This window comes from Acromyrmex echinatior, chromosome 7 (genome assembly GCF_024713525.1).
Source record: "Acromyrmex echinatior isolate Ae372 chromosome 7, ASM2471352v2, whole genome shotgun sequence".
NCBI lineage: Eukaryota > Metazoa > Arthropoda > Insecta > Hymenoptera > Formicidae > Acromyrmex > Acromyrmex echinatior.
Window position 1 is genome coordinate 1,554,087 of NC_141858.1, and position 26,072 is coordinate 1,580,158.

General features: G+C 33.1%; 1 protein-coding gene across 11 annotated transcripts in view; it reads left to right on the forward strand.

Annotated features, from left to right (window-relative positions):
• Positions 1–26,072, forward strand: part of Ack-like (activated Cdc42 kinase-like) — a 343,307-nt gene that overhangs the window by 188,151 nt on the left and 129,084 nt on the right. For 10 of the 11 annotated variants that reach the window (XM_087407584.1, XM_087407581.1, XM_087407583.1 and 7 more), the window contains one exon: positions 12,992–13,116. In XM_087407584.1, the coding sequence (XP_087263710.1) occupies positions 12,992–13,116 (125 nt within the window). The remainder of the gene's footprint in view (positions 1–12,991; positions 13,117–26,072) is intronic. The other variant, XM_087407578.1, reaches the window with a different exon arrangement.

Genomic DNA, 26,072 nt, shown 5'->3' on the forward strand with positions numbered 1-26,072 from the left:
GCAAACGAAGTAGTACCGCTATTCAACTATAGAAATGGATTGAACCATTGTAAATAAACCAGCAATATATAATATTATCAGCCAAAAAAACACTATAATAATATATTTTTGTATATATAGAAATATATATCAGGATCGTTGTTTAGAGAAGGAATCGTGCGTCCTTGCTGCATCGACGATGATGCCAGAATCGATAGAAATCACATTCTTGAATAGCAGAACGAATTATTGAAACAGAAGTACGACAGAGTGAGACAGAGAAAAAACAAAAAAGGATAGAAACTCCGATTGTAATCGGTGAGACTCCGCATGTTGAGCTGGGGTCGTCGAACGAAACAGCGAGTCTATCCTTCAGAGTCTCTCTCTCTCTCTCTCTCTCTCTCTCTCTCTCTCTCTCTCTCTCTCTCCCTCCCTCCCCCTCCCCTCCCCCATCTCTCTAGGGTTGCTTGTTTCTAGCGACTGAAAATGCTTTCTGGAAAATTTCAGCCGCTCAACATGTATAATTAAGAGGAGAAGGAACATTATAGATAACATATAAATTTTAATAAATTATGCTAATCTTATATCCCTCCAATTTATGTATAATAGCAAAAATAATTTCAAAACACGATAATTTACGAGATATTGATATTTCCATGATTTTCCATGAGGGTTATATTGATATACAACGTTCATAGAAGTGATTTGCATGACCTCGGCGTGGTCTCACGCGTATGATGCGAGATCTGAATGTTAGAGATCTCATGATCAATTCCTTTTTTCTTTTTTCATAATTTTTTTTTTTTAATAAGTGACATTGTTAATAAACACATATTACAGGCTAAATATTAGGTGTTGGAATTAATTCGTAGCGTTTTACAAGTGATGGGAAGTACTTTCATTAATGTATTTTTTAATGCTCATGTGAAATAAATAACATTCTTTCATTAAAAAACGCTACGAATTAATTCCAACACCTAATATATTTTTATTTAATTATTGAAGTTATATGTGTATTTCTAAAAGTTTTAAACTGACAATTGTTGCAAAAAATAATTCGACGTAGTATGCGTTGAATAGATAGAAAATCAGTATTTTTATATATAAAAATATATGTAAGATCTGTTTACCTTTAGAAAAAATCCGAAAAGAAATCATGTTTCTGTAATAATGTTACGTTGATGTCGATCAGTACTTTCTGTGAAATGTTTTTTTTATAACCATCATCCAAATGAAAATTCTGATAATCAATCAAATCGCAAAAGTGCGATGATTAATATAATTATAAAGATGATGTCAATATAATTTTATAATTAACAAATCAAAAAACCTTTATATGTGTCTTTATATCCAATATACAAATAATTTTTTATTTATCTATTGAAGTGATTCAGTATTCTTCTTATAGTTATTGGAGTGCATGTTAAATTTTGGATCGACTTTTGAAGTGTCGCTTTCTTTCTCCCCGCCGCTCAATGCTCGATGGCTGAGCCGTACCGGATCACGCGCGGATGTGTATCTCAGGAGCATTGCACTAAGAAATATGCTGCTACCTTCTAGCAAATTATCAATCTTTTACTTTCCTTAGTCTTATATGATGTCTTCTTTATTCAACATGCCTTCTTTATTCACATGTTGAATAAAGAAGACATCGCGGAATTATTGGAATTAAGTCATTCCAGTTTAAAATTACGCATCTCGTTCTGTATCGACTCTTATTCTTTAACTTTAAATTGATATTATCAGTATTCTATATTAAAAGATATTACATTTTGTGGCACATAAGCGTGGTCAGCAGCTCTTTGAAAGAAAACCGAATGTATCATAAAAATAATAAAGTAATATTTTAATAAAATAATATTCAATAAAATGTATTTACTTATTAATATGATGTTCAATCATTATTATTAAGAAAATAACAATTATGCAAGAAGGAAAATATTTTCATGATAATTTTCATGCTAAAATGTTGTCATGTTAATTTTCATGTTAGAAGGTATCATAGCAGCATATTTCTTATACTATGACGCTCCTGAGATGCACGTCCGCGCGCGATCCAGCGGTTCAGCCCTCGACTGTTGAGCGGTTGTAAAGGAAAAATAGGCAGCATTTCAGAAATTGACTTGAAATGTGTAACTAGTTCCGAGCACACTGAAGTACACATATAATTTCTATAATTTTATAAAAATATATTTGAAGTAATATGTTCATTAATAACGTTATTTATTTAAAAAAAAAATTATGAAAAAAAGGAAAAAGCAAGATCGAACACAGGATCCTCAACATTCTGATCTCGCACCTAACTCCCAAGACCACGTTGAATTTTTGCGGATCACCTCTATGAACGCGGTACATAAAGTACACGGAAAATCGTAAACTATATCTCGTCAACTATCACTAGCAAAAATGATTTGAAATCATTTTTGCTATTATACATTAATGAGAAAGGTATATGATTAACTCTTTCACTTACAATATCATGTGAGATTCGTGGTAAAGAAATCGGGCCAAACATAAGTATCATTGATAAGAGCCGTGGTACGTCTATCGAGCCAAACATACACAACACGTTCCAGGCTGTTAATTATGGCACGCGCCATCGAAACTTGAATCGTAGGGCAAAGGGTTAATATAATTTAATAAAAATTATGAATTATCTAGAATACCTTTTTCCCCCTTATGATACACGCCAAGCGGCCGAGATCGCCGAGAAAATATTTTCGGTCGCTAGAAACAAGCGATCACAGAGAGAAAGACATTGTTTTGCTAGACGAGCCAAGTTCGGCGTGTCCGCGCGGAGACTCACCGATTACAATCGGAGCTTCTATTCGTTTTTGTTTTTTTTCTGTCTCGCTCTATCGAAACAACAGAAATTGAAAGAATTTTAAATCATAAACACGGTTGCCAGTTCTCCGTTTTTTTTTTGACAGACTTCGGTTTCTTGGACTAATATTCAATAGTCCAGCAGATGTGAAAATCTCCAATTTTTGTCGTCTGCTGGAGTATTAAATATTAGTCCAAGCAACCGAAGTCTGGCAAAAAAAAAACGGAGAACTGGCAATCGTATTTGTGAATTAAAATTCTTTCATTTTTTTTTTATTAAATTATATTAATCATATATCTTTCTCATTAACGTATAATAGCAAAAATGATTTCAAAATGTAAACATTGATGAGATACACAATAGTTTACGACTTTCCGTGCACTATATGTACCCCCTGCGTTCGTCGAAGTGATTTGCAAGAACTCAGTGTGGTCTCGGGCATTGAGTGCAAGATCAGAATATTGAAGATGTTCGATCCTGGTTTTTCCTTTTTTCATAATTTTTATTTAATAAATAACATTATTAATAAACATATTACTCCAAATATACTTTTTATAAAATTTCAGAAATTATATACGTGTACTTCAATGTGCTCGAAATTAGTTGCGCATTTCGAGCCGATTTCTGAAATGCTGCCTTTTCCTTCACAACCGCTAGACGCTTGACGACCGAACCGCTCACGCGTGGACGTGTATCTCAAGAGCGTTATAGTATAAGAAATATGCTGCGATACCTTCCATATCTTCCAGCAAATTGTCATGAAAATATTTTCCTTCCTACATAATATTGCATTTTCTTAATAATGATGATTGAACATCATATTAATAACTTAATGCATTTTACTAAATGTAATGTACTTTTAAAATATTACTTTATTATTTTTATGATACATTCAGTTTCAAAGAGTTACTGATCACGTTTATGTGTCACAGAATGTAATATAAAATTTTACTTTACCGCGTCATATATCTGGTCACCTATTTATATTTTTTTTTAATGGAATAAACCTGGAGAATACACTTAAATGTCGTATCAATAATAGAACTTCAAAGATAATAGAGAGTTTTTTTACAATAATGTGGATTTAGATACGGTGAACGTAATTTTCTTAATTAGTCGCTAAGGAAAAGATAATGTGACCATGATATCGATTATGTATCTTTTTTCTTAGAGTGAAAAATTTTTTGTATGTATATATATATATATATATACAGGGTTGGCCATATTCGACGGAAAGATGTTTTTTTTTTCAATCATGAGAAACGTCGTTACTCGATCTAACATCTCTTTTCCATGATTGAAAAAAAAACATCTTTCCGTCGAATATGGCCAACCCTGTATATGCATACATATATCGTTTTGCGTGACGCTGTAATGTGTAGAAAACAACGGCGTTATACGAGTCAATCAGCTGTAACCAGTATGACCCGCGTTCACAGTATCGTTGCCGCGCAACAGTACTGTCAATGTAGTGTAGTGCAGTAGTGTTCTACACACAACCATGTGTGTGCGTGTGCGTGTGCGTGTGCGTGTGCGTGTGCGTGTGCGTGTGCGTGTGCGTGTGCGTGTGCGTGTGTGTGTGTGTGTGTATATATTTATATTTATATAGTGTTTTGTGTCTACAAAATAAAAAAAATGTAGTAGCAGAATATTGTTTGCCTTTGATAAGAGAAGGTTATGGGTGCTTTCTAACAAGCGACTCACTAAGTACAATACAGTACAATATCTCATCCTTGTATTAGCGAACAAGATGTAATGATGCACCGTGTCACACTGTGTCTCTTGTTGGAAGGCACTCTAGAAGGCCAAAATTGATTATTGTGATGTGTGTTTCTTGTTGGAAGGAACCCTATAAAGCCAGAATGAGAAAGGTTAGCATCTTTATGTTATTCGTGAAAATATCACTTTTATTTATTATACAAGTGATATGATTAAATGTTATAACAATAAATTGCGCTTTGCCTAATTATTATGATCCAATGTCAGAGGCGTTCATCGTGGGCTGACTATTTTTAATTTACTGCCAGAGGCGTTAATCGTGAGCTGGCTAGCTATAACAAAATGTCACAGCCGTAAATCGTGCTTTGACTAGTTATAGACAAATGTCAGAGGCGTTCATCGTGGGCTGACTATATTTAATTTACTGTCAGAGGCGTAAATTGTGAGCTGGCTAGCTATAACAAAATGCCGCAGCCGTAAATCGTGCTTTGGCTAGTTACAGATAAATGTCAGAGGCGTTTATCGTGGACTGACTATTTTTAATTTATTGGCAGAGGCATTCGATTATCAAATTTGGTGAAATACAATTATGGACTCAATTTGTAGAATTTTGCGTCTGCAATTAAAGAAATATGAATAGATGTATTGTCATGATGGAATCAAAAGCTGATTGCTTGACATGATCGAAACAAAGAAACTAATGAAGAAAAAAAATTGAATATCAATAAACAGTTTTTTTGAAGCCTTACAACTTTTGTCTGAAATGTTTTTTCTAAAAACGTTATGTAATGGCTTTATAGCACAAGAATGGCCGTAATTCAATCAGAGAAGAGAACGTGAATCATAGATCAACGTATATTTTGGCGTACTATGCATGCCGATACAAGTATAATTTACATTCCTTTACGATTATAGTTATAGTCACCTTTATGTTTAGCTCCTAAATCCGGGGTCTTTTTGGACACCCTATATATATATATATATATATATATATATATATATATATATATATAACATACATTACACAGTCAATAATCATATGCATAATTTTCGTATGATGCTGTACGTTTATGATATGTATATAAGTATATCATATTCAAAGTAAAATGTTTTAGCAAATGTGTTCGTTGACTAACAGCAAGTTACAATAAATATATTTTTACTAAATACATTCTGACTGCGACTTAGATATATCTTCGGATGTAACCATGTATTTGAAATACATGGTTGTATACATGTGTAATGTAATAGCACTTTTTCCTTTATTCTCATATCATTTTAACTTAGAATGTAACATGTATTGTCAGTACATAAACATTGTATATACATATGTAGCTATTCCATCTCTTTTTATTATGTTTAATGGGCCTTTTACAATTATAAGCCATAAATCAGCCATAAATAAGAAGTCAGAAAAATTGACTGTGATTGATCAATTTTTAGCTTCTGACTTCTGATTTGTAACTAATGGCTTATTGTAGAAGGCCCATAAAAGAGAGATAGAAGTTACTCAGCTTTTCATGCAGATATAATATAGACACAGTTAGTGAATATTAAAATTATATTTTATGTGTATTATGATGTACACACATTACATAAAATATATTTCTAATTCATATTCACATACGTATGTAGCTGCTTCATCTCTTTTTGTTACATGTAAGAAAAAGGTGTACTGATGTCCTCTTTTTTTTACGTTTAATAAAAAGAGATATGTTTTTTTATGATCAAATATACAGATATTAGTGATATATGCTTTTATATTTTCAATATCAGAATATACATACAACTAATATAAATCAAAGCTAACGAGAGTCAAACGCAGATGATCAGACGTAACATCTTAAAAAAAATGATCAAATTACGAATTCTCTGATAAATCCTCATTTTATGTGTACATATGTACGCATTATATATATATATATATACATATGTGTGTTGTGTATATATATATATATATATATATATATATATATATATTATACCAGGTGTATGCATAAGTTTTTTCCGGTTTAACTAAGAGATGGCGCCAGCGAAAAGTACGCAGCGTATTAATTTCACACATACGCCATTTTGTTCGTCTGACATTTAACTACAAACACACACAAGTTGAGTCCGCCAAAAACTAGCGTCTTTGTTTTATCGTTCAGTGATCATGTCGAGTTTTGTGCCTGAAAAAGAACATTTGCGGCACGCATTGCTTTTTTTATTTAATCAAAAGTAAAAGGCTGTTGAAAGTCATCGTTTGCTGATAGAAACATATGGTGAACACGCTCCATCGATTAGAACATGTGAGACATGGTTTCGACAATTTAAAAATGGTGATTTCAATGTGAAAGATAGTGAGCGCTCTGGTAGACCACAAAAATGCGAAGACGAGCAATTGCAGGAGTTATTGGATGAAGACCCAACTCAAACTCAACGGCAATTAGCAGAAGCATTACATGTATCACAAGAAACAATCAGCAGATGTTTACGAGCAATGGGAAAGATCAATAAACTCGGTAAATGGGTCCCACACAATTTGAATGAACGTCAAATGGAAAATCCCAAAGTCACTTGTGAAATGCTGCTTCAACGCTACGAAAGGAAATCATTTTTGCATCGAATTGTGACGGGTGAAAAATGGATTTATTTTGAAAATCCGAAGCGGAAAAAATCGTGGCTTTCACCTGACGAAGCCGGTCCATCAATACCAAGGCCAAATCGCTTCGGCAAGAAGACCATGCTCTGTGTCTGGTGGGACCAGAGCGGTATTGTGTATTATGAACTCTTGAAGCCCGGCGAAACCGTTAATACACAACGCTATCGCCAACAAATGATTAATTTAAACCACGCATTAATCGAAAGACGACCGGAATGGGCCAGAAGACATGGCAAAGTGATTTTGTTACACGACAATGCGCCGTCTCACACAGCAAAACCAGTGAAAGACACCTTGAAATCGCTTGGATGGGACATCCTTCCGCACCCGCCGTACTCCCCAGACCTGGCGCCATCTGACTATCATCTCTTCGCATCAATGGGGCACGCGCTCGCAGAGCAGCACTTCAGCAATTTCGAGGAAGTTGGAAAATGACTCGACGAATGGTTTGCCGCAAAAGACAAGCAGTTTTTCTGGCATGGTATTCATAAATTACCTGAAAGATGGGCGAAATGTGTAGAAGCCGATGGCCAATATTTTGAATAAAAAAAAATTAATTTCCCTTGAAAATTACGTGTTTTTTTTTACCAAAAAACCGGGAAAAACTTATGCATACACCTGGTATATGTATACAATTTTAATATTGCATATTTAAACATAAGGAATGCATAAATAGCTTAGCATTGGTAACTTCTATCTGCAACGTATGTATATTCACACATTATAATATACATATATGCAATATTGTATAATATTGCCTATATGTATTATATTTAAGTACACACACCACTAATATTTTAATATGATTCTATATCTTTTTATTAACGTAGCAAAATATGGTATAGCTATATGTGTTATATTATATGTGTAATATATCTATGTATAGCTAATACATATCACATTATGACTTGACAAAATGACATTGTACAATAGGAAAAATGCTATTAGGGCCATGCGTCAATGTACACTGTCGATACTGAAAAGCTATAGTTACGTATTTTCAGTACTCGCAGTTAATATCGATACACAGTCGTAGTATCACTTTTTCCTATGATCAATATCATTTTAGGATTTAGTCAAGATGTAACATATATTATTATCAATATATGGACACGTGTTTCATATATATATATATATATATATATATATATATATATAATATATATAATGTTTCATATATATAAATATAAGATTAACTTCAATTACGGTTTATTTTTTTCTCAATTTTAAAATTGGAAAATTTTTCAAAATAAATTTGACATTTGTGGAAACCGACCCTAATACACGTCCCTGCTAAGATGGTAATGTAGGAAACGGAATAAAAATATCGATAATTAATCGATCGAATTTCCTGCATGATCATATTAACTCAGAGGGCGTAAGCATCTTATACATTGGAAATGAAAACCTGTAATATCGACCTTGATTAACTTCGGCCTTCACTCCAGCATCCCCTTAATCTCTTTTACAATTTTAGCTATTCCTTGCTTATTGTATATTGTTATTTATTGTATATTATTAGGTGTACAACTTTGCTTCCACCGTTTTTCTATAGATGGCTTTAGCGGTAAATGATGGTCGAAATAAATCGTAGACGTCATACAATAAACTTGGACATCTGTCAACATAACCCCATAGAAATATTAGTTGATTTGTATCTGCATCATAAAGTTATTCTCGATTGAAAATGTCAGTTTACGAGCCAAATTCTCGTCATTTGCGGGAGGTTTTAATTTTCTGCTTCAATATGAAGAAATCTGCGGCTGAGGCTCATCGAATGCTCTCAAATACTTATGGTGAGGTCGCTATTAGTGAAAGAACGTGTCGTGAGCGGTTTCAACGCTTCAAGAACGGTGATTTTGACGTCGAAGACCGGCATAGCGGTGGAAGAAAGAAGATTTTTCGAAGATGCAGAATTGGAGGCATTACTTGATTAAAACTCGTGTCAAAATCAAAAAGAATTGGTACGATTATTGAGAGTGACTCAACAAGCTATTTCAAAACGCCTCAAAGTCATGGGAATGATTCAGAAGCAAGGAAATTGGGTGCCGTACGAGTTGAAACCGAGAGATGTTGAACGGCGTTTGTTTGCTTGTGAACAGCTGCTTGAAAGGCAAAGACGGAAGGGATTTCTGCATCGCATTGTGACTGGGGATGAAAAATGGGTTCATTACGATAACCCCAAGCGCAGAAAATCATAGGGAGATTTCCCGGCCATGCTTCTACGTCAACGGCCAAACCGAATATTCACGGCTCCGAGGTCATGCTCTGTATTTGGTGGGACCAGCTCGGCGTAGTGTATTATGAGCTGTTAACTGACTGAAACAATCACAGACGATCAGCATCGAACGCAATTGATGCGTTTGAGCCGAGCATTGAAAGACAAACGGCCGCAATATAACAAGAGACACGATAAAGTGATTTTGCAGCATGACAATGCTCGACCCCATGTTGCGAAAGTAGTCAAGACATACTTGGAAAATTGAAATGGGAAGTCCTATCCCACCCACCGTATTCTCCAGACGTTGCTCCCTCTATCACTTGTTTCGATCAATGGCACATGGTCTGGCTGACCAGCACTTCCGGTCTTATGAAGAAGTAAAAAATTGGATCGGTTCGTGGATCGCCTCAAAAGATGACCAGTTTTTTCGATGCGGGATTCGTACGCTACTCGAAAGATGGGAGAAAGTAGTGGCCAGCGATGGACAATAATTTGAATCCTAAATGTATAACCAGTTACAATAAAGTTTCGAATTTCGGAAAAAAAACGGCGGAAACAAAATTGTACACCTAATACCAGGTGTACAAGTATGAAATGCGGATTTTTTTCAAAAAAAATACGTTAAATTCGAAATAATGATAAAAAGTGGTTTATTCAAAGTATGCTCCATTGCTAGTTATACATTTTTCCCATCTTTCGGGTAATTTGTGGATACCACGCTAGTAAAAATTTTCCCCTTTTGCCGCGAACCATTCATCGAGCCATTTTTTCATTTTCGTACGAACCAAAGCGCTGCTTAGCAAGTGCGTGACCCATCGATGCAAACAAGTGGTAATCGGAAGGAGCCAAGCTCTGGTGAATAAGCCGCATAGGCTAGCACTTCCCAGCTGAGTGCTTCCAACGTGTCGCGAACCGGTTTTGCCGTATGTGATAGAGCATTGTCATGGCAAAAAATGATCTTGTGTTGCCTTTTTCGATATTCTGGTCGTTTTTCGAGTAGCGAACAGTTCAAATCGACCAATTGTTGTTTGTAGCGTTTGGTATTAACCGTTTCAGCAGGTTTTAGCAGCTCATAATAGACCACACCCTTCTGGTCCCATCAAACACAGAGCATCGTCTTCCTGCCAAAGGGATTCGGTCTTGCGATTGATGGTGCGCCTGGGGTCTACCCATGATTTTTTGCGCTTGGGATTCTCAAAATATATTCACTTTTCATCCCCAGTAACGATATGATGCAAGAACGACTTTCTTTTGTATCGTTCGAGCAAAATTTCACATGTGTTTTTGCGCCTCTCCATCTGCCTCTCGTTCAACTCATGTGGTATCCATCTGCCGACCTTCTGAATCTTTCCCATCTCTCGTAGGCGATTGGAAACAGCTTGTTGACTAACGCTTAATTGCTCTGCGAGTTGTTTTTGTGTTTGTGAATCGTCTTCGTCCAACAATGCTCGCAATTCTACATCTTCGTATCTTTTTGACGGTTTTCCGTTTTCCTTGTCTGCAACATCGAAATCACCACTTTTGAAACGCCGAAACCATCGTTCACACGTATCTTACGATGGAGCATGTTCATCATAAGCTTCTCGAAGTAATCGATATGATTCAGCAGCAGTTTTCTTCAAATGAAAACAAAAAATTAATGCTGTCCGCGAATGCTCTTTATTTGGCACAAATTTCGACATATTGAACACAGCAAAACAATAATATTATGCAAACACTTTTTTAATTTATCACTTATGCGCGTTTGACACTTGTTGATGGCACAACCAAATGGCATACGTTAAATTTTTATACTACACACTACATTGGTGCACCATCTGTTGTCTCAAATCCGCACTTCATACTTGTACACCTGGTATTACTATTTAATTTGTTTTTTCCTATGATTACTCTCCTTACTTTTACTCTTTCCGTCTTTGTTTTTTCTACTTTACTTTCGTTCTGTAAGCTCTTTTGGGCTTATAGAGCTGTGTTTGCTCTAAAAATTTTGTTTTTTTAAGCTTTTCTCTCTCTGCCGAATTTCCTCTTATTAACTTGCAGTTTTTTTGTAATCAATCTTCATCTCAATTCTTTTGCTTTTTTCAACTTTCGTTATCATGTGTAATATCTCTTTCTATGTTTGTCTCTCTTTCCAGGTTAGATTGTTATCCATAAATACGTTTTTACCTTTCAAGTTCTTTTTCTTTATTATTATTCCTCTCTCTCTCTTGCTCCTTATTTTCAAGCTTTGCTGTTTTTGTTGTTATTATTTTGTTCTTCTTCTCATCCAGAACGTTTTTTTATGGTCATCTCCACATTCGTTCATCTTCCACTGCCGTCTCCAGCGTATTTCTTTTTGTTATTTCTTAGCTTTTTATTATAATGTTCTTTTTTTCTTTTTTCTCTCTTCTGCTGTTTCTAATTTTTTATTTTTTCCCATAATTTTTTCTCTATTCCATCTTCATCAACAAATTTTTTATTTTCTCCACCTCCGTAATTCTTCCCTTCACTCCTTTTTCATTCTTTAGTCGACTTTGAGTTCTTTGTTTCTTCTTTTGTATTTCTCAACTCTTCTTTTACATCTCTTATAATCTCTTATCAATTTCGTGTCATGTTTTTATATTCTCTTTTGATGATGCTTCTTTTTCCTTGTAGGATTTTCCTCTTTTTATAGGTGATCTTCTTTGTGACTTCCAAATTTTCCTAAGAATTCACTTTCTATTTCTATTCTATCTTCAACTTCATTTCTTCCTTGATGTTCCCTCGCTTCTAACTTTGCAATTAAAAGATTCAAGATTATTTTATCTTTTTTACTTCTTTTTTCTCCTTCTTCCTCTATATTCTTCTATTCACATTACATTTATCATTTTCTAGATTATCCATTAATTTTCCAGTGTGTATCGATCAGTTAATTCCTGTCTTATCGATTTTGCTTTATCAGTAGATATTAATGATAATTCCGAACATCTTGCGATCCTTCTTTTTTCGTCTCTACCTTTTTATCTTCGCATTTGGTAAAATTCCGACTTAACCTTATTTTTTTATACTGTGTTTTACTTAACCTCTTTTCCTTTAATTTCCTTCTTGCTTTTTACATCTTTATTCTTCTTGGCTTCTCATTTTTTCTGTTTTCACATGTCTATCCTTTGGCCCTTTGATATTCTATGTCTTTTTCTGTCTAATCTAAGATTTTTCAATTACACGTGTCACTTTGCTATCTTGCACTCCCCCTAGTCACCTGTATGGTTATTTATTGATTACTGAAACACAAAGAGAGTTTTCGAATACGTATTTGATAAATCTATTTTTGATTATAAATGTTGTTTTATTAAAAAATACATTTTAATATGGTTTGTAAGAATTTTCTAAATGTATTTTTCTTGCTTCTGATGTCACAATCCAAAACAGCTGCAATAACTGTAGGCAAGAGCCGTAAAAAGAAAAAAAAAACTTATGAAATCTACTTCCAAAAAACAGATTTAAAGGCCTTTTTTAATATTATTTTGTCAGTCTTTTAAAAACTAGACAATTATTTTCGAAAAAGTAATTATTATTCAAGATAATATTTCAAGTAATCATGATGGATCATTTTGTATTATGTTTCTGATATTACATTTTTTTGTAGGTTCTTCCCCTTCTGGTCATTCTTTGTCCATAGAACATGAATCAAGCAACGCAAGAAACGAATTGAGGGAAATTCAAGCAAAACAGTGCAATAAAAAGAAGCAAGCCACCGTGAGTCCAATAAATGTACAGTAATTTTTTATTATTTATGACAATAAGTTTATCTAATGTTATTCTTCTTATTATTTGCGATACTTTTTAATCCTTCCCTTTATGTTAATATGTTGTTAGAAAGAATTGAAAGATGAAGAATAAAATCTTGATAGACAATTTATAATTGAAATATTATACACATACAGGTTGACCCATCGAAAACGAAACAGACTGAATAACTGTTATAAAAATGATTTTTTGAAAAAACGCAAAAATAAGTCGATATATATATTGAAAAGGGGACATCTTTTGACGTATAATTCTTACCTTCAACTTCAAAGTCAAACCAAAACTTACCCCATATATATAAATGGGGGCGCCAATCCCTAAAAGATTTCAAATGGGAAGAGGGATCGAATGATACATCATTAGGAAAGTTTTCAATTTTCTACATTTCTATGTTTATTTAGTATTTTTATTTCCTATGTTTTATTTTTCAAATTTAGTTAATTCGTTTAGAAGATACAGAGTGTTAAATCTAAAACAAACAAATTTTCAAACTTTTTTCTTTATTATCAAATCAGTTCACAGTGGGATCGATCGCTGAAAAAGTGGCCAAAAGTGAAAGATAATATCATTACGAAAACCTGAATTTATAAATTTTTTAGGCTGAATATGATTCTGATCTCAGAATTAAGAATTTAAAAATGGCAGATTTGAATTTTAAAATTGTCTAATACGCATAATAGTTGATTGCAAAGAGCTTTTTTTGAATCACTGATTCCGATTTTGACATAAAAAATAATTAATATAGGATAAAGTATTGTGAGCACTTTAAGGAAACATTTTGACATTAAAAAATTAAAAGTGCATATTTGATAGATTTGTTGATATTTTACGTATTTTAGTTGATTCTTTTAATGTTGGTGCTCATATTATCCTCTGGGTAGAATAATATGAGCATCCTTGAAAGTAATATAAACATAAGAATTTTTTTATAAGAAATTATGCAGAAATAAAATATTGAAATATATATATAATATATGAAACATTTTATTAGAAGTAATTTTACAAATATTTAGTAAGTAATACCAAATGATAACAGTTTGGTAATACTTATTAAATATTTGTAAAAACGACATTATTTTTGGTTATATTAACCAAACATTTGATTGGCATTATTTTATCATACATTTATTAGCTATTATCAGACTCCGAAAGGTCAATCATTACTAAAAAAATGTACAGTGATTGCTAATTATGGCAATACAACATACTTTATTGTTGGCATTGCTATTGTATTGTTTTCCTATGTATTACCTTGTTAAGACTAATGTTGAGATTTTCTCTGTTTTTTGAGTCAATGTTGTCATTGTTTAAATAATTTACTCGGGGATCGGAGATTAAGTTGTGCGGTTAAGGATGCGGTACACTGGGAAGTACCGAATAATTTATAGGAAGGGTAATCTTGAATCCGGTGCCAAAAAGATCGCGAAGTTTATAGGCGAATCTACGTGGATCGGACTTTAGAATATTTTTGTAATTAGGAAACATGAAGTTGATCTCCAATTTACTTAGAGTGTAGACAGATTCGCGGGATGAGTCTACCAGTTTGTCTTGATCTAGCAATTGCGCAAGTTTTTGGAAATAGGGGACAGGATCTTGATTTGAAATAAGGGCTGATTTAATTTGGAACCTTAATCTCTTTTCTCTTTGTCTTCGTCCGCCTTTGGTAGGCATGGAGGTAATGCAAAAAAGGAATTATAATAATAATTCCGAAGAACCGTCATAAACGGGGGCCACGCTATTGGCAGCGACAGTCGCAACAATTCCTCAGATATTCATATATGTATATGTACTTGTATGTAACCGAAGATTAGAGATTTAGAGATTCCGTTGATAGATTCGATTCAATATTTTCGTTTATTAAAATAAGTAAATGCTATAAGTAAAACAATACGAAAAAGAAAAGTGAGGTTCTGATGAAGCATGAAGATAGTTCTCACCTTGATTGTATAACTGTAACTGTAACTAACTGACTGTAAGAGAGAGTAAGTAACTGACTGACCGACTGACTGATGGACTGACGAACGAACGTTTCTGTCTTTGACAGCTCCTTTTATATTCTGAAAATGAGTGTGGGAATGTTCTTTCAGAACCAATCGACACTCCTCAAAATTTAGTAGAACCTATACTCGCGCTTTCCTTGAGATAAGGCAGCAAGGCTCCGCGTAAGCCCTACTCCCCACTCTACAGTTTATTCTTAATAAGTAATAGTTGAGTTTTAACAATTTGTAGTAATAAAAATTCGGTTTTCCTTAATATCCTTTATGCGTGGCGAATCCACTACATTCATATGTTTAAAATTAATTTAACTTTATTAGAAAAAGAAAAAGGAAAAAAAAGATACTCGTTCTCGCATTCAGGAAGATTTCTATTTTACTGCTAATTACTTAATCATTAAACGCTAATATAATATTATACATATTATTAATGTTAATGTACGCTTTTATATTTGTTATTTTATAGGAGGGCTTCTTTGAGAAAGATGTGATATTCTTAGACATTCTTTAGAATAATCTGTAGATAATTTGTATAACGCATAAAAGTATATAACGTGATCTATCTGCTAGTTTGAATGTTTAAATACAGAAATTGAATGTACCCTCTTATAAAAGAGAAAAGGAATTTTCAGTTTTGAAATAAAGATAAAATTGGGAAATATTAACCTAGCGATAAGATAAAAAGTAAGGTATAAATCGTATATCTATGATAAAGAATAAGAAGATTTTATCGGGATGGTAACAACCTATTGCGTACAATATTGGCAAATGTTAATGTATTGCTATATTGTGCGAGAGCGCACCGCGCGGAAAAATTCGAGTGAGAGTTCGGCGCACGGCTGGTATGATGCACGACAGTAAAATCAACTCAGTTTCTTTGTAATTTAACAAAAGAATTTCTTTAATATATTCAGTTACAAAGTCAAAAGATATAATTAATTAAAGATTAGATTAACAGAATATTAAAAGCGGTCACCTTTTCCAAATTGAGTTTGGAATCGCGGTGATGGAAAATCTCGGCGATTTTTCTCGACACTTCTCGAAAGTTTCGGTTTATAGCGATTTCACTAAACGGTTAGCACGGCGATTTTACGAAGCGAGATTACGACTCTAAGAACTCTAAGAACTTTTTGGAAGTAAGAAGGAGGACGGCGAGATCGAAGCATTTATTGCTTTCGGCCTGAGCTTTCCCTTTTGGGAAAAATCCAATAAAAATTTGCCACAATCGTAATTATTACGTGGCATTAGGTGTACAAAATTGATTGGCGCTTTGGATTCTTTTCTAGCGACGTTCAACGTAACAGTCATGCGCGACAGAAAATCCGTGCGTGGGATTGGTGACAGCGCGTGACGTATTCGTCGGAGCGCGGCGCTCGCGTGCGCGAATTGAATTGTTCTAGAACCTTCGATTGTCCGTTGCCGGTAACGACAACTTGTTTGCGTGTAACGAATTGTTTTTAAAAAGAACAAAGAACGACGAATTTGATGATTTTAACGAGGATTAAAATCATGTTTGAGATGAAATCACGAGCTCAATTTGTGCATGCGTTCAATGACAATTAATGTCGATCGACTGAAAGAATTCTTGCTTTCCTTTCGAATTACCGATCTCAAACATTCACTGCTTTGTATTGTTAACATATTGCTAGAGTGAATGGCTTGAAATTGTTTACTTTGCAAATATTAATACACAGAATAAAATAGCTTATCACAATGTAGATTAGATACCTTATGAAGTTAGGGGAAAAAAACGTAAGAAATAAAAAAAATTTTTAACTCCCAATTGCGTATCCCGGATGAAGACATTTAGCAGTAGGTTTAATCAGCTGAATCTGGAGCGATATATGTCCATTGACACGTCCACGTATATTCTTAGATCTCAGTTTCAATAAATCTTATGGTATTTTCTTCTTTAAGGGGATCTCCTACATTAGAGGGTAAAAAAAAATTAATTTTTTTTTTCATAAATTGATAGTACAATTCGTCGAGAAAATATGTTTTTAAAATTTTAGAGCGAAATTCGAAATCTTTTAATATAAATTCAGCGCTTATATATACAGGTACTTATGTGTATATACGGCGTGCATAATAAATAATAAAAAAAATTTTTTTTAATTGTAGTTTTAAAGTCATTCAGTTTTCATTTTGGAAATTTTTTTTCTATTTTTTATAGTTTCGATGATATTCGAAAGAAAAAAAAAACGATTTTTCTTTGAGGGAGTATTTCACCCCCTAAACTTCGAAATAAGCACAAACAAAAAAATAAGGGTCCAATACTTTTTTGTGATCTACAATATATTCAAAACTCATTAAAATCGATGAGAATCGGTTCTCTTGTTAGTAGTACGAGAGAGACCTGAATAGCTTGGCTCAAACTACTCAAAATGAATTCCACTAGGAAGCTGAAGGATTATTGTATGTCCTTAAAATAATAGATTAGCTTCGAGCATTATACGTATTCAAGAACCAAATCTGATAGGGGAGACGTAGCTTCGAACAGTTTTTCTTCTTAGGCTCAAAAATTATATAATGAAATTATTTGGATTTTTATTGTAATAGTAGTTACTACAGATATTGAGGTACAATAATAAATCACATTGAAACAAATCATGACAATATGTATTTTATTTATATTTTAAAAAAGCACACTATGTTCAAAAGTACTTCCTTGGGGAGGGGAAAGGAAGGGGGCAGTTTTGAATTACTCTGGGACAGTTTTGAACGCGTTATAAAAATGAAAAATTAGACGTTTCTTATATACTAATTTATTTATACAAATAAGAGTACATTTTTTTTTAAATATAAAGGTACAAAAATAAAAGTTAAAAACTCTTAAAAAAAGTTTAATGATTATGTTAATCAAAATAAAATTCGAAACAATATTAATAAACTCTTAAATTATAAAAATTTAGGTTTTATTAAATACATTATCTCTCTTAACTCTTATAACTCTTTCTTAGAAAAAAACTCTTATAAAAAAGCAATAAAATAAATTAAGTTGAAAGAACAATCAATCAAAAATTCTTGAAAAAATTAATGTATCCGCTAATGTAACTGAAAATGTGAAAAATCGAAATCAAACGCATTGATGTAGTTCTCGAAGTTTTCCAATTTTAATTGTGATGATAACTTGGCGATTATATCAATTTTATTGACAGACCACTTATTTTTTCTTAGTTAGTTTTTAGGAAAGAAAAATTTGTTAAATTTCGTTTGTTTTTAAGAAAGTTGACAGTAAAAAAGTGAGAACGTTTGTTTTCGATTCTTCTCACTGTATAGGACGAATTTGTCTTTTGTGATGAATGTTTCACTAATACGAAATCACCTGGATTTAAATTCTCTAGTTTAATTCATTATTTGATGTTAAAAACATTTGTTGATCTTCATCGGTGAAATGTAAATTACAGACGTCATTTACTAAAAAAGAATACTCATTTGATTAATTTAATTTTAAACTTAAATTTTCAAAACTTTTAGATATGGAAGCCTTTTTACTTTCCTTCGATGATGTTGCCCGCTTCTTATTAAAGTGCAATCCTAATTTTTACAAATGTTTCTGTCGTTCTGTTTCCTCTATTTTATTCTTTTCTGGAGTGCTTGTTAAAATATGTGATTTTCCTGAACACTGAACACTGGTGTTTTATTTATAATAGAATTCAGTCCCATTATCGGCTCTGACTGTTTTTATCCGTGTGCCAAACTTATTAAAAACCAAATTTTCAAATTCTTTAAATTTTTCGAAGGTCTCGCTTTTATACTTTAGAAAATATACGCAACAGAAATTAGATTTATCCTTAACAAGTAAGAAATATTTTGAACCTCCAACGGATTCTTTGGACATTGGACCGCACAGTGTGAATAAATTCGTCTATTTTTCTATCGCATTCGATTTTTCCTTTAGATTTAAAAGACAAACGATGCTGTTTTCCGAACTGATAGCTTTTGCAGAAAAATTTATCGTTATTGGACAGTGAAACGCTGTTAACTATATTCTTTTTTGTTATTTTGTAAAGAGATTGACAATTTATGCGTCCTAGATGTTCATGCCACGTTTTTAAATTATTGACTGAGGCCGCGTTTGCCTCATCAACTTCTTTGATTTTGATTAGTAATCGAAATAGATTATTGCTTTGTCTGATCCCGCAGGCCATCACCGAGTTACCGCGATAAATGTTTATGTTATTTCGCTCAAATTTTAGGGCGTAATCTTTCGAAGTGTAGACGGTTGAAAAGAGGTTCTTACGCAAAAACGAACAATACGTCATCTAGTCGATCGTCGAGCCATTTGCCGCAAACATACATTTTAATATCAATTATGCCGCGTCCTTTTACCTCGCACGTTGAATTGTCTCCAATACTTACAGATTCGCGACGTCTCGATCTCTAAACCATTCGCGACGGAAACACATGTACTTTGAAGCACCACTATCTAAAATCCATATCTCATTTAGATCGCTCTTTAATATACGTGACGCAGGTTTATACTTGGATATCACAAAAGCACCAAAGTCTTCCGAGTCATTTTCTTTTGTCGAACTGTTGGCTTCTTTCTTGTTTCGTATGGCGTCTCGTTTCTTGTAGCATCGTTTCTCGACGGACCTCTTTTGTGGCAATAATTGCAAATGGTTTCTCACCTATCGCGCTTTGCTGTTTTTGTTCCTTCTTTATCGATTTTCTAGCATTCGTGCCGCCATCCTTTTTGTCAATCTTAATCTGCGGCTAATGTTGCGTTCGAAGTTTCTTCAAAGTTGATCAAACGATATTCTTCTGTGATAAGGCGCTAAATTAGATTATCTTTTGTTTGGTCAGCCTCGTTGACGCTGTGGTGATGAGTGGATTGAATTTTGACGGTAAAATTCCAAGCATTTTTGCTATGATCATGATGTCAGAGAGTTCTTCGCCAATGCCTTTTAAATATCTGGCCAAATTTTCGATTTTCGCGACGTGTTGTGCGACTGAATCACTCGAGTCCATCTTGTATCCATGAAATTTTGTCATTAAAGTTAATTTATTGGCAGTACTTCTCTGCTCATGAATGGAGCTTAATTTGGTCCACATCTTGATCGCACTCTCACAGGTTAAATATTCGAGTTGCGAATATTCTACTGCGGATGATAAAATGCATATCGTCTTAGCATTTTTGGCATTCCATGGTGTGTAGTTTTCTGCTGTGACTTCGAGTTTCGGCATTTTTCCGTCCACGATGTCCTTGAGGCCGCTTGCCATCAGAATGGTCTTTATTTAAAACTTCCACAGTTGAAAATTTATGCCGTCAAATTTTGTCACACTTCTTAAATCGATTATGTCTGTCATCGTGATCCAAATTTTCACACACAGACGTACACTGAAAAAAGAGTTGTGTTTCAATGGCGTGGGAAGCGTCGGGAAGCAAGCAATGGCATTGCTACGCTTTGTATCTCGAGCTAATCGAGATGTCGAAAAAGGAAATTTTCTTTTCTCACAGACACTTTCGTTTACCGATCACATAGTGGACCCAGAACCTGTTGGGAATATATGTGATCAGGCGAAGATAAAAGAGTGATAAAACGAGAGATAAAAAAGTGATTCTTTTCTGAGAGAATTTATAGATCACACGCGTAGCTGTGGTTATAACGGGAAGTGAGTGTGAAAAAAAGGGAAGGGAACAACAATGAGATATCTATCGCCGAAAATGAAAAAGAAAAAAGAGGGCGCTGTTAAATGACGGCGCTTAGAGAGCCTGTAATCAGAGTGGCGCCTGTACGAGAGATAACGTCATATTTTAGTGAAATTCTGCGAGAAAAAGATATACGGTCTCAGTCTATCCAACAGACTATCAATTTTAGGGTTAAGTGTAACAGCATTGAACGTAAAGGTACATTGATAAAAATAAAATTATCGAAATTATTTTAGAAATAGGGATGTACAATACCATTTTGTAACAATTCATTAAAAAAAGGATATGTTATGAAAATAATTCCAAAAGACACAGAACGCCGAATGAATTGGTTAAAGAGTATAAATGGCAAATATAAAAATTGACTGAATTCTGACACCGTCAGAAAATTCATCTGTATGTGAGGTAAAATAATGTATTCTTTATAAATAATGTATTTAAAATATTAAAATAAAAATATAACATAAAATATACATAAATTAATCATAATATCTGAAGACACGGTAATGTCTTGACACTAACTAAGTATATGTATAGTTATCACATTGGTTTCGAATTTAATTCTTTCTTTTTTTGTCGTAATCTTTTCAATTATATATTATTGCATTGTGAGTCTAAATCAAATAATATGATAATTACGATATTTAATATATAGTATTTTATGAAATGGTATATATATATATATATATATATATATATATATATATATAATATTTTTCTGAATTTTTGATTTCTTTTATATTATTACAGATGCATTTTGCTCCTAAAATGTAGGAACAGAGAATGGATAATAAACTGGCGCATTTAATAGCGCAAATAATGTGCAATAAATAATGTTTTGTATAAAGTAATGTACAATATTACAAAATGTACAATATTGCAATAGTACAAAATAAATGAAATTTTATAATAAATAATATATGTAAAAGTTTTATTATTTTATATACAATATTTATTTATTATCATTTTTTAATTTGTCACAATTTTTGAGCATTTTTAGTATGAATTCAAAATTTAGAAAATAATTCGTTTAAAAAACTGAAGGGAATGGCTAAAATGTAACGGACCAATCACAAGTGATATCCGTATGGCGTCACTCTGATTGTAGGCTCTCTAACGGCGCTGAGCTCGAGTGCGGATGTACATGTAAAAGAGAGGGCTGAGCTAAACAATATATCACTAGATAATCACGAGTCACAAATGTAAAAGATCGATAAAACGATAAAAAGAAATAAACAAAATGTAAGAGCTCTGATTAACAGAATCACATCAAATCACATATATTTTGTTAAATCCACTAATTATGATAAAGTTAATTTTAACTGATTTAATACATCAAATCTGTCAATTTGTTGTCTGATTCATTCCTTACACACAAAGGAGTGACGAATATCTAATATATATTTGCTGAGGAAGTCTCCAAAATGAGTCGAAATGTTCAAGTTTTTGTGGAATAAAAAGTGAAAAAAGGAATAAAATCTTCATTTATGTACCATCAACAACGTTGTACTTCGTCTGGTTTAATCCCCATTATGATTATAAAAATCAACATTAACTATTTTTTTCGCATAAACAAATGGTTGTTACCTAGTGAAAATCATAACTTTTTTTTTCAAAGTCGCACAAAATTTTAATATATATATATTTTTTTTATTTTTTATGTTTATTCAAGATGATATTTTATAAAAATTAAAAATATTTTTTGTTTCCGGCAAGAATTACAGCCACTAGGATGTACAAAATCATAACATCATAGCAAAGCGCCAAATTAAATGTTTATATTTTTATCAATAAAAAATAATAATGACTGTGGGAATCAACGCAGTATTAGTGCGATTATCTTATATTTATTTAATGTATTACATAAACCTTGATGTGATTTCTATGAGCGCAATATAATAGAAAATTAATTTATATTTATATTATTTATAGTACTTTTTTTCACATAAAAAAAGAGGAAGTGTAAAAATGGCCAAAATTGACTCTGAATGATCATCTTTAAAATCTATGCAGTTGTCATTTTGAAAGTCCATACATTCATTGAAAAAATGCTCATTTATGTAGGATAAGTTTTAGTTAGATGTTGATTTTATGAGGCGTGGTATACTGAATAAAGAAAGAGAGGCGTTTATTACACACAGCAAAGGTTAATTTTCGGTCGACAGGAGAGACCCGTGGAGACCTTTAGTCGAAGATGAATTTTTTACCGAAATTACGGCTAAAAATACTGGATGGATCACGTTTTAATTGCGATATTCGTAATCAGGAAAGGCTCCTGAAGGCTCGTACAGAGCGAGTTTTTTATAAAAAGAGAAAAATAAAAATTGTTCTGATATCTCACTCGATGTGTACTATAATGCAGTTGAGGTGTATGTGATCTTATTAATAAAAAATCAAGAATCAATTTGCGACAGCTAGATATATTTTCACAACTATAAGAGCTTTCCACAAGTTGGGCGCTAGGTATGAGAGAGCGTGCTACTCTTTCGATAATTTTTGTCTGCGCTAAAGTAGTTGCTCACAATTAATTCGCGACGGTAACAGGGGTGGGTCGGAAAAATGTCGGGGAAATTGTCGGAGGACGAGAAAGATAAGTGGCAAGAACCACACACAAATTAATAATAAAATAGATAACAATTGTATTTAGTGAAGCTGATTTATAATCAGTATCTGGAGTTTCGTTCCGTAAATCGGATCTGATATGATCTACTTCCGCGGGCGTTAACGATGATAGTTTTCTAACGCCGGTTTAACGGTTATACTTTATAACATAAGATCTTAATTTTCCGAACGATTTCAAAATGGATCTACCTGGTCTTTTGATCGTATCAGGTCTTTGTTTGAGAAGATTTAATGTCTGTCCGTTTCTTTACATTTTCGTGAATCTCCTCTAGTTTCCTTTTTGCTTTTGTCTAAGTAGCCTTCGAGAAAGTCTGTTTCCTCAGCTTTGGGTGGACTACCATGTAGCGAATCTATCGGTAATCTAATATCCTGGGCAAAGTAGAGTTCTACTGGGATCATCCCAGTGTTTTCGTGTTTGGAAGATTTATATGCCAACAAGTACAGTGAGATCCATCGGTCCCAATCTTTTTGATTTTCAGAGAATTTTGCTAAATAATTTAAAATCGTACGAAGTTGACGTTTCACCTGTCTATCTGATTGTGGATGCAGAACAATTGTTCTTGTCTTCTTAATTCCTAGTATGCGCAACAGTTCGCGGAAGATTCTCGACTCAAAGTTTCTTTTTTGATCAGTATGAATCTCTAGAGGAACTCTATGTTTGGAAATAATTTGACTTAAGAACATTTCCGCAATGGTTTTGGATCTAACATTCTTTAAAAGAAAAGCTTCTACCCATTTAGTAAAACAATCAACAACAATTAGTAATTACTTATTTCTGAAAGAAGTCTCTGGTAGAGGTGTATGTCCATCTGAAGTCTTTCGAAGAATGGAGCACTAATGTTATATATCTGCAAAGGAGATTTCCCTTTTCCGGGCGGATCCCTATTTGCTACACATAACTTGCAAGTTTTATATCACTTCTCTACGTCTTATACGTTGTCCAGTAAAACTGCTTCGTACATTATCTAAGGTCTTATTGGTACCAAAATGTCTCCCAGTAGGAGAATTATGCACCTTTTCGAGGATTTGACTAATGCGCATTTTAGGTACGATTAATTGTAAAACCACTTTTTTCAAGTTAGGAAAGTCCTATCTCTTGAAAAGGATCTTTAACTGAGAGAATCCCAGTAGGACTAATAAACTTTAGTCAACATTTCTTGCCACAAAGGACGCTCCTTCCCCGTCTCCTTTCTGGATAGAGACAAAGAAATGCATGGATCTTCCATTTGTTCTCTTTGCCCATCTTTAAAATTTTTTTCGACTAAAACTATCCGTCCAACAGAGTTCTCTTGTTTTTCAGTGTTCTTCAGCTTCACATTAGCGCAATAATGACAATGATCCTTTGCGCAGACATCTTGACAGCCCATTTTTATCAGCATTTTTATGGGATAATTCCTTATGATGAATCACTTCAAAATTGCTGTAACCTTTTTACTCAACGCGCTAATTGACATTTTAAATCTTTAAAAGACATTAACCATTTAAGTGAAACATGATCTGTACGTATGAGAAACTTTTATCTATACGGATAATGGTGAAAAGTCTTTACCGATTGTACTATAGCCAAAAGTTCGCGTCGCGTGACGTAATAATTTCTTTCGGCTTTATTTACACTCGACTGAAATACGCAATGATCCTTTTCATATCGTCCTGTTTCTATGAAAGAACCGCCCCAATTCTTTGATTTGATGCATATCAAGGAAAAATTCTCCCTCTGTTTTAAGAAACGCAAGTACCGAAGAAGTCAAAATCTATTTTAAAGTATCAAACGAATTTTGATGCTTCTCTTTCCAAACAAATTTAGTTTGGTTTTCAATGCATATAATGACTTTGCTAAAGAAAACATTTTCACAAAAGACCCCGCACAAATTATATGAAAAGTGCTTTCGGTCGAATTGGTTGAATTTTTGATATGTTATAGTTCTAGTCATTCTAAACAAATGTCTTAATAGGTACAACTTGATCGTATGGCTAGTTTCAAAGATATAAGCGGTCAAATGTCCTCCGTCGAAAATACGATGTACACTACATACGCATTATTATCCTTAGGGCTTTGTTTTTGATATATTTGACTTAAATAGTTATAATGATATATATTATTTACAATAAATATAATAATTATTATAATATATAATAATAATTATAATAAATATAATTTTAATTATAATTACATTTATGATTATTGTTATAATTATAATCATAATTATATACTTTCTAAAGTCATTGTATCTGAAGGTTCATAGTATGACTCCAGAAGAGGTAAAATGTTGAAATATATTTTTCTGTTCTCAGCGTTGATTGTGGGTAATACTGAGAGCAGGAAAATATGATGACCATGATAATGTATTCACAGGAATACACTGCTGCAACCAATTAAAAATGCTATATTCAGTCATTTCTTTCTTTCAGTGTACCTAACACTTCATCTTTTATTATTTTTGGTACATTCATTATATCATCTTAATTAATCGATTGAATTCTTATGAGAGACAAAAGCAAATAAACTGAAAAGCATTGTAGACTTTAGTCATACGCACGTGCATACACACGCACACACAGCCACACACATGCACGCAAGCACGCACGCACACACGCATGGGATCAGATAAAAAATTGCTCCCTGCTTAAAAAATTTTATAAAATACGAT